Source organism: Canis lupus, chromosome 6, assembly GCF_003254725.2.
Source record: "Canis lupus dingo isolate Sandy chromosome 6, ASM325472v2, whole genome shotgun sequence".
In the NCBI taxonomy this organism is placed as follows: Eukaryota; Metazoa; Chordata; class Mammalia; order Carnivora; family Canidae; genus Canis; species Canis lupus.
Window position 1 is genome coordinate 17,770,218 of NC_064248.1, and position 10,781 is coordinate 17,780,998.

The 10,781-nt window shown below is 53.3% G+C and overlaps 2 protein-coding genes across 18 annotated transcripts; one reads left to right on the plus strand and one right to left on the minus strand.

The window, feature by feature from the left end:
• Window positions 1–332: 332 nt before the first annotated feature.
• Window positions 333–4,786, minus strand: CDIPT (CDP-diacylglycerol--inositol 3-phosphatidyltransferase). The gene is made up of 6 exons (XM_025415798.3): window positions 4,418–4,786; window positions 4,188–4,322; window positions 3,320–3,473; window positions 2,779–2,860; window positions 1,571–1,652; window positions 333–1,431 (listed from the first exon to the last, which is right to left on the minus strand). Exons 1-6 carry the CDS (start codon window positions 4,458–4,460, stop codon window positions 1,286–1,288), a joined length of 642 nt encoding a protein of 213 aa, XP_025271583.1. The 5' UTR covers window positions 4,461–4,786; the 3' UTR covers window positions 333–1,285.
• Window positions 4,284–9,898, plus strand: LOC112640069 (putative protein T-ENOL). 17 transcript variants are annotated; one of them, XM_049110862.1, is made up of 8 exons: window positions 4,284–4,424; window positions 5,244–5,410; window positions 5,824–5,920; window positions 6,171–6,321; window positions 6,812–6,842; window positions 7,033–7,090; window positions 8,052–8,158; window positions 9,608–9,898. In XM_049110862.1, the coding sequence occupies exons 3-8, from the start codon at window positions 5,828–5,830 to the stop codon at window positions 9,657–9,659; spliced, it is 492 nt and encodes a 163-aa protein (XP_048966819.1). In that variant the 5' UTR covers window positions 4,284–4,424; window positions 5,244–5,410; window positions 5,824–5,827; the 3' UTR covers window positions 9,660–9,898. The 17 variants fall into 17 exon arrangements, 11 of the variants coding, with proteins under 11 accessions (XP_048966819.1, XP_048966828.1, XP_048966827.1 ...); XR_007411009.1 differs by lacking the exon at window positions 8,052–8,158 and having other exon boundaries at window positions 5,244–5,426; window positions 6,812–6,936; XR_007411008.1 differs by lacking the exon at window positions 8,052–8,158 and having other exon boundaries at window positions 6,812–6,936.
• Window positions 9,899–10,781: the final 883 nt, after the last annotated feature.

A 10,781-nucleotide genomic window follows, 5' to 3' on the forward strand; every position in this document is an offset into this window, starting at 1 on the left:
CAGGAGCTGGCATATGGTAAGCTGAATATAGTCTTAAAAAGCAAGCTGGTGCCAGACAGCAGAGAAAGCTCAGATGGCAGGGGTAGCTGTTAGGGACAGATGCTCAGAACAATGTCTACAACACAATGGGTGCTCCAAGACTGCTTAAGACAGAACAGTGATTCTCCACATTATGGGGAGGAATCAATCACCTGGAATTTATTAAAATTGCAGACTTGTGAGCCCATCCCTAGAGATGCCAACTCCAAAGGTCTGGCACAGAGGGTCTAAGCAGATGAATCTTTAAGAAATAATCCACAGGGGCGCTAAGGACCACACTCTGAGAAACCAACTGATCTGTTCATGAATTTTATTAATATGATATGCCAGGTGAAGGTTAATCTTCATGGTGGGGAGAGAGAAGGAACAAGAAAAGTCTGTCCCCTCAGAGCGTTGGTGGGGGTGGAAAATGTGAGGTATCCAAATAAATCGAGACAGCCAGTGACAATGTAATAAAGAAAATAAAGCAGGTGGGCAAGGACAGGGCATGAGCTTGGGTGGCAGGGAGGGCCTCTCTCTGAGGTCACGGTGGAATTAGGAGAGACTGGGACCTCACAGGAGGGGGTGGGAAGCCACGTAGGGCAGAGCCGGGTCAGTAAACAACTAGAAGAAAAGCATCCAGATGGAGCTTCCTCTTCTCCCCAGCTCCCCTGAACGAGGCCCTGGTCCAACAGTATCTCAAAGGAAACCAAGTCCTGGAGCATAAAGCCCCTCCCCCAGCACACCCCCTATTCTAGAGGTTTTCACAGCCAGGACAGACTGGACACAGGAGTCTGGGATGGGAAAGGATTACACGGCCCTTCTCTCCTGGCCGTGGTACTACAGGCTTCCTGCGGCCAGTGGCACAGGTCTGACTCCCTTTTGAGAAACCCGGCCTCTACTCCTCACTCAAGTGTCCCTAAAATCTCAGGCCGAGCCAGATCCCTGGGCTGAGCCAGCAAGTGCAACCCCAGCGGGTCCTCAGGCCTCCTGATGCTCCAGGAGCACTGCCTGTAGGGGTGGGGCCTCCTGAGCATCCTTCCCGATTCGAAGTCCAGGTCCTTGGGAATCCCGGCGGTGGGGACGGGACTGGTCCTCAGGATTTCAGAGAACGTGGCATCACCAAAGAGGCTGACCCTCTTCCCAGCAGGCCGGACAACACATTAGGGAGACGTGAGCCTGGGACCTCGCGGGAGGGGGAGGGAAGCCGCGCAGCCCAGCGAGACTCCCAGGGCAGGTGGGCGGCCAGGGGCTGGAGGTTCCGGGGTCACTTCTTCCTGGCGCGGTCAGCCGCATCCAGGGCTGCCATGTTGCGGGCGGCTGTGACCAGGTGGACGACACTGATGAGGGACTTGAGCGCCGCGATGGGGGCGGTGATCCAGAGGCCCACTCGGAAAAGACCCACAGAGCCAACTGCGGAAGGGAGCATGGGTGATACAGAGAAAACGGCGCAGGTGAGGGCGAGGGCCAGCGGCCTGCAGCCTTCAGGCCTCCATCACCCCAGGCCAGGCCAGCCCCCACTCTCCCTCCTGCCCAGCCCCTTGCCTCCTACCTAAAGGTCCTTCGGAGAAATTGAACAGGTAGAGGAGGCAGTAGAAGAGCTCATTTCCAGCACACAGGGTAAACAGAGCAGGCTGTACAAACAGCAAAAGGGCTGCTTAACCAAGGGGCGCACGGGGCGGGGCAGTGCTGCCCCTTGTCCAGCTAAGGGATGGGGTCCAGAACCCTCTGTGGATGGGTAATACCTGGGCAGTACTGGGAAATAGGGGTACAGCGGGGGGAGCGAGAGTGAGAGAGAAATCTCAGAGTATTGCTTCTCTCTTTAAAAATCCTTTCAGGGGGGCAGCCCCGGTGGCGCAGCAGTTTGGTGCCGCCTGCAGCCCAGGGCATGATCCTGGAGACCCTGGATCGAGTCCCATGTCAGGCTCTCTGCATGGAGCCTGCTTCTCCCTCTGCCTGTGTCTCTGCCTCTCTCTCTCTCTCTCTGCATCTCTATGAATAAATAAAGAAAATCTTAAAAAAAAATCCTTTCAGGGACGCCTGGGTGGCTCAGTGGTTGAGTGTCTGCCTTCGGCTCAGGGCATGATCCTGGGGTCCAGGATCGAGTCCCACATTGGGCTCCTGGTGGGGAACCTGCTTCTCGCTCTGCCTGTGTCTTTGCCTCTCTCTCCTTCTCTTATGAATAAATAAATAAAATCTGTATTTATTTTTTTAAAAGATTTTTATTTATTTATTCATGAGACACACACACAGAGAGAGACAGAGAGAGAGAGAGGCAGAGACACAGGCAGAGGGAGAAGCAGGCTCTATGCAGGGAGGCCGATGTGGGACTTGATCCCGGGACTCCAGGATCACGCTCTGTGCCAAAGGCAGGTGCCAAACCGCTGAGCCACCCAGGGATCCCTAAATAAAATCTCAAAAAAAAAAAAAAAAATCCTTTCAGACACAATCTGTGCTCCTAGAATAAAGTCCACATAGCCTGAAGCTTTTCCTTTGAACCCTCAGGCTTATTGAGAACTGGCTCCTCAGGCCAATCTGGCTTCTCTGCCCCTCCCTCCCTCCCTCCCTTCTGCTTTGGGCAGTGATTCACACAGACCCTCCCCACCTATCCTACCCTCCTTGAAGTCAGCTTACAGGCCTCTCCCCCAAGTCTCCCCTGGGTCGGTTTGTCCCTCCTTGTGCTTCTCCTAACCTAGGACCAGGGCTCAGCCAGGGCCTTGGCATATTCGAGGAACTACGGGAAGGGTGGGAGATGCTCACTCTGGAGGTGTAGTAGATGCGAAGCACTGGATTTCCAGACAGGTCAATCATCTTGTGACTTTCACTGCCTCGGACCACAGAGCTTAAGGAGAAAGCAGGGAGAATCCATGAGTACTCCTCACCGCTAATGTCCATCTAATCCCCCTATCAACCCCCATGAAGTAGGTACTGGGATTGCCCCTACTGAACAGAGGTGGCGGTGGGGCCCAGCTGAGAACCCACGTCTTGCCCAAAGCCACACAACTACCAAGCTGGTAATTACCTAGCAGAGTCGGGATTGAAATACCACATTCCAAAGCCCCCAGCTGTTATCTATTTGTAATTCTCTACCTTCCAGCGAGAGGAGTTTCAGGGAATGCTTAATCTACCTGTAAAAAGGATCAGACCCCATAGACAGAGGCTTCGCTTCAACAAAGCAGAGCTAAGAGGGAGACCCTCCCCCCAGGAAGCCTGAGGCCTTTCCAGACACCACCCCATATAGCCTCACCCCTCCCCACTGTGGTGTCTTCTTTAGCCGGCCAGCACCTCCAGAATTGCAGACCTGTGGAGGTGCAGCCAGTGGCTGGCCACATCCAAGCTCATGCTGAGCTGGAAGAGAAGGGTGGCCCGTGGGTACAGCAGGGCCAGGTTGACCAGCAGACACATGGTGGAGCAGCGGTCCGTCAGCATGTCCAGCATAGCCCCAAACCGGGTCCCTGAAAAACCAGGACTGTTAGGCGGGAAGGGGCCAAGGGTCTATGAAAGGAACCATATTGGGTGTGTCACTCTGATGCAGAATCTAAAAGAAAATAAAAAATGCCCAGCAGGCATTGCCCGGGGAGGAAAACAGGCTGCTGCCATCAGTGGGGTGTGAGATCAATGGGCAAGGGTCACTAAGGCAGGAAATGGGGAGGCATGCGGGCGGGAGCAGTGCAGGAGACAGCTAACTCCACAGCTCACCAAACCGGAAACCAAGAGTCCAGAGCTCAAGATAAGCCCACTTGGTCTTAGGGAAGGTCTTGCAGGTGGGTTTGGAGAACAGATTAAAAAATTAATCTGCCCTCCAGAAACCATTCTTCTTCCCTCTCCATTCTCCCTCTAAACACGGCTTCTGGAACCCCTATTAGTTGTGCCAGGCAGGCAGCAGACCCCCCCGTAAACACCTGTTGAATGGATTTTTCTTGGGAGACCTCTGGCACTGCCATGTCCAGTTTTGTGACCCCACACCCTACCAGTAAGTTCTTCTCCACAGCCAGCTTAAATCCCTTCTAATACCTAAGTGGGCCATTCTGTTCTGCTTTCGACAGAGACGGGAGAGACGGGGCTCTGCGGTTACCGAGCTCCCGCCAGCCCCAGGTCCCGAGGAGGCAGGAAAGGGGGGTAAGAGGGTGGTTGGGCCTCAAGGCTGGCTGGCAGGAGGTGTCTGTCACCTTGATTAAGGGCTCGAGCAGCGTGTCCATCGAAAGCGTCCAGAAGTCCGCTGAGCAAGTAGAAGGAGGAGGCCGTGAGGGGGCAGCACGGCATGAAGTAGAAAGAAACGATGGCGAAGACAATCCGGGCATAACCTTGGGATGGACGCGGGGCAGACAGGGCGGGATCAGCGACCCTGCCCGAGGCCCCTCGCCCTCCCGTTCGGCGCGGAGCCGCGGGCAGCACTCACCGATGAGGTTAGGCACAAACAGGAAGATATTCTCGCCTGGCATCGCGGCGGCCCCCTCGCCGCCCCGGGCCCGATCTGGAGGTGGCAACCGAGCCCCAGCCTCGCCGCGCGGCCTCACCTCCCCCCCGCGGAGCCGCCGCGCCCACAGCGCGCAGGCCCCCGCCGTCCCCGCCCGACCCCAGGTGTTAGGGCTCGCAGCCAGCCGGGGCACGGGCCGGCCCAGAGGTGCGTCGGGAGCAGGAGCGCGCACACCCCGCCCTCCTCCCGGGCAGGCCCTCCCGCCTCCAGCGGCCGCCCCTGCCGCCCCAGCGGAGCCGGGCGTGCAAAACTGGAGGAGGAGGGGGGGTGGGGGAAGAGGCGGCCTAAAAATGGCTGCGGCCCCTTTAAGACCTGCCCGCTTCCTTTTCCTCCCTCCGCCCCTTTCCATCGGTGTGTACCAAAGCGCTGGGGGAGGAGGGAGCCAGAGAGGCCTCGGCGCCGAGCAAAGGAGGGAACCGAGAAGGAGGTGTCAAAAGAGAAGAAGACTGCGGCCAATGCTTCTCTTTTCCCCTCTCCGGAGGGTACAGCTTCCTGGAGACAGAGACAAGGAGAAAACATTCCGCCCTCCTGGGTCGGTGCCTCCCCGAGAGGCAAGGTTACTTGGTACAGGCCACAGTGTTTTCGGCCCCGCCCCCTCTCGGGTCTTCTTTGCTCCCGCCGGCTCGGGCAGCGAGAGGCCGGCTAGAGAGGCTGGAGGGCGGCCGAGGGCGGAGTTGCTCCTCGCGCGTCCCTAGTGGTAGGAGGATTAGGTCCCAGGCATCACCCTAAGGATTTTCCCCTTTCTCAGACTTCTGGCGCTGGGGTCACCATACCCAACGAGGTGGAGCTGAGGCCAGAGGAGCGAAAGCGACGAGCTGGGAAAATGACCACCCCCCCTCACCCGGGCCCACGCCTTTGGTTCTAGAATCCCTAATATCCTGGCAACGGGGCTGCAGAACGTCCGCAGACACCAAGGTTTTTATAGCAACGGGTAGCAGCACCACCCCGGGCCCCTCTTTCCAGCTTTCCTCTCCAGCTCCTACTCCCCTGTCCCCTAAATAGGGGCTCCTTAGCCTTCCCTGTTTCCCTCCTGTCTAAGATTTAAACTCATCTGCCAGGTCGGGGATGGGGGGTGGGGGGAGAGCTGTCTGGTCTTGGGAGGTGCCTCGGGTGGGAGAAGTGGGGGGAAGACGACTGCTGTGGGTGTTCCCACCCCACTCCCTTCCCCAGTAAGATTTAAAGCAACAATTTTTTTTTTTTTTTTTGAACAGTAGGATGGTTCATCTAAAGGCCTTATTTAAAATCTGGCCCTGAGGAACGATGGTGGGATGGGTTTGGGGAAAGTGTTCTGGTTTCTCAGCCTAAACACAGGGGCTGCCTGTTTCCAGGGGGATGGAATCCACATCTACCAGGAATGAGGATAAAAAGGGCAGCAGGATGTCCCAAGCTGCAACTCCCTTGGATGGAGGTCCGGTGAACATGGGGGTGAGTTGAAGTGGGGAGCCCCTAGACCAGGGGCACTGACATCTCCAGCCTTGAGACTCTAACCTCACCCCTGAGTGCATAATCTCCAGCACTTGGCCCCGAGGTGCTCAGAGACAGCCCCCCACCTCCAGTGCGGTCTCTGTCAAATCTCAAGACGATGCCAGACTCCTTAGGCCCGGAGCTCCCAGCCTGGGAGCCCCCAGACCCAGGACTCCCATGAACTGAGCCCCTCTGACTTCCCCTTTTGCAGAAGGTTTCATTATCCCGATCTGAAGAATTCCTGACCCGGATCAGCACAGAACTCACCAATGAGGCCTTGTTTATCGCTGGCTGCCACATGAACTCTGTGCCCATCAAGGAAAAACAGACACAAGACCAAGGGACTCAGATATCCAAACATGGTGACCCCCCCACTTCAGGACCATTGTGTCCAGAGACCCTACTGTCCCCTTAGTTCCAGTCCTTAACAGCTCCCAACCACAGCTGATCTTTCTAGCAATCTGTGCCCATCTGTCCCATCTCACAGCTAGTCCTTTTTTTTTTTTAAGATTTTATTTATTTATTTATTCGTGAGAGACACAGAGAGAGAGAGAGGGGGGGGCAGAGACACGGGCAGAGGGAGAAGCAGGCTCCATGCAGGGAGCCCAATGCGGGACTCGATCCCAGGACTCCAGGATCACGCCCCGGGCCGAAGGCAGGGGCTCAACCGCTGAGCCACCCAGTTGTCCCTCACAGCTAGTCCTTGAACAGCGTGGTGCTCCCTGCCCTCCCAACTCACCCAGTACCCACCCCTCACTGCTGGCCAGGAGCACCTCAGCACCTCCCTCCCTAGCCACATCTCTTTCTGGCTCTGGGGGTAATAATTTCTCTGACTGGGGCCTCTACTTCCAGTGTTCTTCAAGACCCGAGGCACCGATACCCGGTGAGTGAAGCTTCAAGGGAGATGCCCTTTGTCCTGGGAGAAGGATGAGGAGCCTGGAGGGGAGAGAGCGAGGGTTTGACAACATCCTAGCAGGGTAGGGGGATTTTTAAACCACGTAGTCCGATTCTATTCTGCTCTGATTGTCTAATTTAGAATTCTCAGCCCTCCCCTTTCCCTCTGCCATCTCTAGTTCTGACAGAAACCGTACCTGCACCAAGACACACCTCCTGCCATCCTCTCGTGACAAGGTTTGTACCAAGTCCATGAATGGCAAGGCCATTCAGTCTTAACCAAACATTTAGAGTTCACAGAATATGCCAGTCCCTGTTTTAGGAGCTTGGGATCCAGAAATGAAGGGTACAGTCTGCCCTTGAAGGGTTCAGTTTAGTGTAGTGCCAGTCAATAGATGGTCAATTACAATGTATTATGGCTCAGTGCCTGTAATAGAAGTGGATACAGTGAGAAGAGTGCTGATCTCAGCCTCGGTTGGAAGAGAAAGGAAAGGAATCATGGAGCTTCTTGGCAGAGGCGACACCTAAAGAAACAATCTTCCAGTAAAAAGTGGGTTGGTCAGAGTATTCCAAGTGATAGGGCTTTGTATGAGCAAAGACATGAGGTGAGTTTCAGTAGAGTGAATGCGAGTGTGCCTGTGTATGTTTTAAGGTGGGAGAGAAGGTGGGATCAGAGGTAGCTTAGTTGCTGGAGTACACAGGCATGATAGCCAGGGTCTACTCAGAGACCTTATGCATGCTTTATTAAGATCAGGAGTCACCGAAGAGATCCGAGAAAGACAAAATTAGATCAGTCACTCTGGTGGTTGGGGGTAGAGCGAGCTGGAAAGGGGGAGATCAGAGGTGGAGGCCAGTTAGCAATCATGCCCAGAGACTAAGCCCGTGATGATCAGGTCCTGGATTGTCATAGTCATAGTAGAGATGAGAAGAGGGGCAGATTCGAGAAACAAAGACCAGGAAAACGGAGTTTGGTAACTGAGTAGAAATGGTGTGGGGGGAGAGAAAATCAGATGACCCCTCACCCCCATCCCCCTCATTTCTGACTGCCTTAAGTCTGATGATGTCACGCTTCTAACTCCACGATAACTAACTCCACGATAGTTCCCGGTTTCAGAGTAAAAGCCAAAGTCCTTCAGTGACTTCCAAGGCATCTCTCCTCCCCCAGCCCACTGTCTCTCTCTGCTCTCAATATCTACAGCTGCTCCCCTTGCCTCCCCTCTTCAGTCATACCAGCCTCCTCAGCCTTCCAGGAGCATGGCAACCCTGCTCCCCACCTTTGGATGGAGATGCCAATGGGAAGACCAGGTGGAAATACCATGTAGTAGTTGGAAACATGGCCTCACGACTCACCGGAGATGTCTGGGCTGGTGATAGAAATTGAATTTTGGAGAGAGTTGGCAGTTGAAGGATGTGTGTTTGCCTCCCGGGGGGTGAGGATTAGGCAGAGTAAGAAAGAAGAGGGCTCTGAGGTTTGGAGTCCTGAAGAGTCTTTTCATGTAAGGAGTTGGTGGAGGAGGAGAGAGAGGGTCATGAAGAAGGCAGAGAAGGAACTGACAGCAGATGTTTATTGAGTGTCTACTATGTGCTGGGTCCACCTGATCTTATGGATAGTCAGTTCTGGGGCTGCTACTTCAAGTGCTTATGACCAAGACCAATGGCATAATGCCTCTGAGAACAAGGCACCGTTCTTCACCTCAGAGAGCTGGCCTTCTAGTGCCTTTGGGACATTTGAACTCTCCCGATTAGCCTTTGGTATTAGAAGCACCTTGAAGGAGCAGAAAAGCCCTGGGCCTTCACAGTTAATCTGCTATCAACCTGATAGCCTTGTGCAAGTTGCTTCCTTTCTCCCTATATGTCAAATAGGAGCCTTGGACAAGATGCTCTGTAGCAGTCCTACCTGCCCATAGTGTGGTTTCCTGCACCTTCCCAAATGGCACTTATTGAGAATTTCATCCTGAGCCAATACCCTCTCCTCCCCTGGGCAGCACCCCATGGTCCCAAGAGACTTTTCCTCTCAGAAACATGGAAGCCTACAGATCTTTGAATTGCCCCTTGAATTACAGGTCATTGTAGATGGTCAAATGTTGAACAGTGGAATGGGTGAGTGGCTGGAGAGGGTAGGCAAATGGATGAATGGATAAATTCACTGAACAATCATTAGGCACTTCATATGTGCCAGCACCGCTATAGGGGCTGGAGTATAGAAGTGAGCAAAGTAGAGTCCCTTTGCTTTTTTTAAAAAAACTTAAAAAAAATATTTCATTTATTTATTAATGAGAGACACAGAAAGAGAGAGAGAGAGAGAGGCAGAGACACAGGCAGAGGGAGAAGCAGGCTCCATGCAGGGACCCCGACGTGGGACTGGATCCCCGGTCTCCAGGATCACGCCCCGGGCTAAACTGCTGAGCCACCGGGGCTGCCCAGAGTCCCTTGCTTTTGAGAAATTTAAATGGAGGCTGAGTGATTAGGTAGAAGAGGGATGAGTGGGTGGATGAGTGAATGAGGGTTAGATGGACAGGCAGGCAGATAGATGAGTAGAATGTGCGGATGGGTAGAATGATGTAGATGTGTGGGTGGATAAACACATGGATGGATAGATGGATGGTTGTATGGATGGATGGTGGAGAAAAATGAGGAGTGACAGGTGGATAAAGAGATGAGTGGGGGATAGGGGTTGGATGGAGAGGTGAAGGACAGAAGGAAAAGGCAAGAGCCTTGGGTCCAAAGAATCAGAAGGCTTTTTTTCTTTTCTAGGGAGCTCTGCTTAGCACCTTGGCATCCGGAGGATGACTCTAACCCTCTTTGATGCTGCTCTTGGCCTTTCATATCCTCCTCATTGTGTCCTTCTAGAACATACATCAGAGCTCCTCGTTCACAAGTCATTAACACTTCAGTTTGCTGGAGATGCCTGGACATGAGCAGCATCACACCCAAAGCCTCCCAGGTGTTCTGGAACCATCTCACACCTCTCCACCCTCAGCTGGCAAGGACATCACCAGAAATCCAAGGCTTTAATAAAAAGACAGGTCTTTCCCTCCTCCTAAACCAGGCCGTGCTCTGGAGTGGCTTCTCTGGGGTGGTGGTGTGAGAGGGTCGCCCTTTTTCCTTTCCTTCTTTCTCCTCCTCCTCCTCCTTTGCCACCTCCTCCTTTTTTTTCTTGCCAGATGTGTGGGCATACGGGTGGAATGGCATATTCCATATTATTGGAATGGCTTTAATTTGGGCAGTTAACCTGTTTTCTGGCATCTGAGAGGGTCCACCTTTGCTTCTGGGAAGCCACCTCTGCCATCAATGTCAGTGCTGAGGCCTCTCCTCAGAGCTCTGGGGCATCACACCCCAGGGAACATACCACGCCCATTGCTAGCCAGAAGGCAGCACAGCCAGCTTTGTGGGTTTGCATTTAAATCAGAATCTGGCCACTGACTCCAGCCTCCTGAGGAAGTCCTTTCACATTTCTGTGCCTCAGTTTTCTTATCTGAGTAATGGGAATAATTGTCCCTGTCTCAACGGGTCCTTGTAGGGGTTCAAAACACAATGCATACAGAGTGCTCAGCACCATGCTGGGCATGGAATAAACGCCCAGGAATGCAGGCTATTATCAAGATCAGTTTGCATCATGTTCTCCTAAAATTCAGCCTCCTTTGAGTATTTCAGTGTCCTTTTGAGTGTCCTAAAAATGTTTCATTATATTTAAATATAAAATTAGAATTAAGAGAAGCTCAATTAACTTGGAGACTCTTTAGACAAATATGCTATAAATTCCTTATAATGTTCAAGAGTGGATACGCTGCAAAAGGCCCCCCACAGGGTACAAAACAAGCTCATTCTTTATGAAATGCTACAAATTTGACCATTACTCAGTAGGTGTGTAACAGCAGATATACTTACAGTGCCAAAAAGATGAGGAGAGAAAGGAATGGTACACTTG

Coding starts and splice junctions, on each gene's coding strand:
- CDIPT (XM_025415798.3), bottom strand. CDS start 4,460: ATGCCAGGCGAGAATATCTTCCTGTTTGTGCCTAACCTCATCG. Junction 2,861..3,319: donor CACTGGCTGCACCTCCACAG/GTCTGCAATTCT, acceptor TTTCTCCTTAAG/CTCTGTGGTCCGAGGCAGTG. Junction 1,653..2,778: donor GCATCTACTACACCTCCAGA/GTGAGCATCTCC, acceptor CTGTTTGTACAG/CCTGCTCTGTTTACCCTGTG.
- LOC112640069 (XM_049110860.1), top strand. CDS start 5,561: ATGGGGGGTGGGGGGAGAGCTGTCTGGTCTTGGGAGGTGCCTCGGGTG. Junction 5,665..5,823: donor CCACCCCACTCCCTTCCCCA/GTAAGATTTAAA, acceptor GCCTGTTTCCAG/GGGGATGGAATCCACATCTA. Junction 5,921..6,170: donor GAGGTCCGGTGAACATGGGG/GTGAGTTGAAGT, acceptor CCCCTTTTGCAG/AAGGTTTCATTATCCCGATC.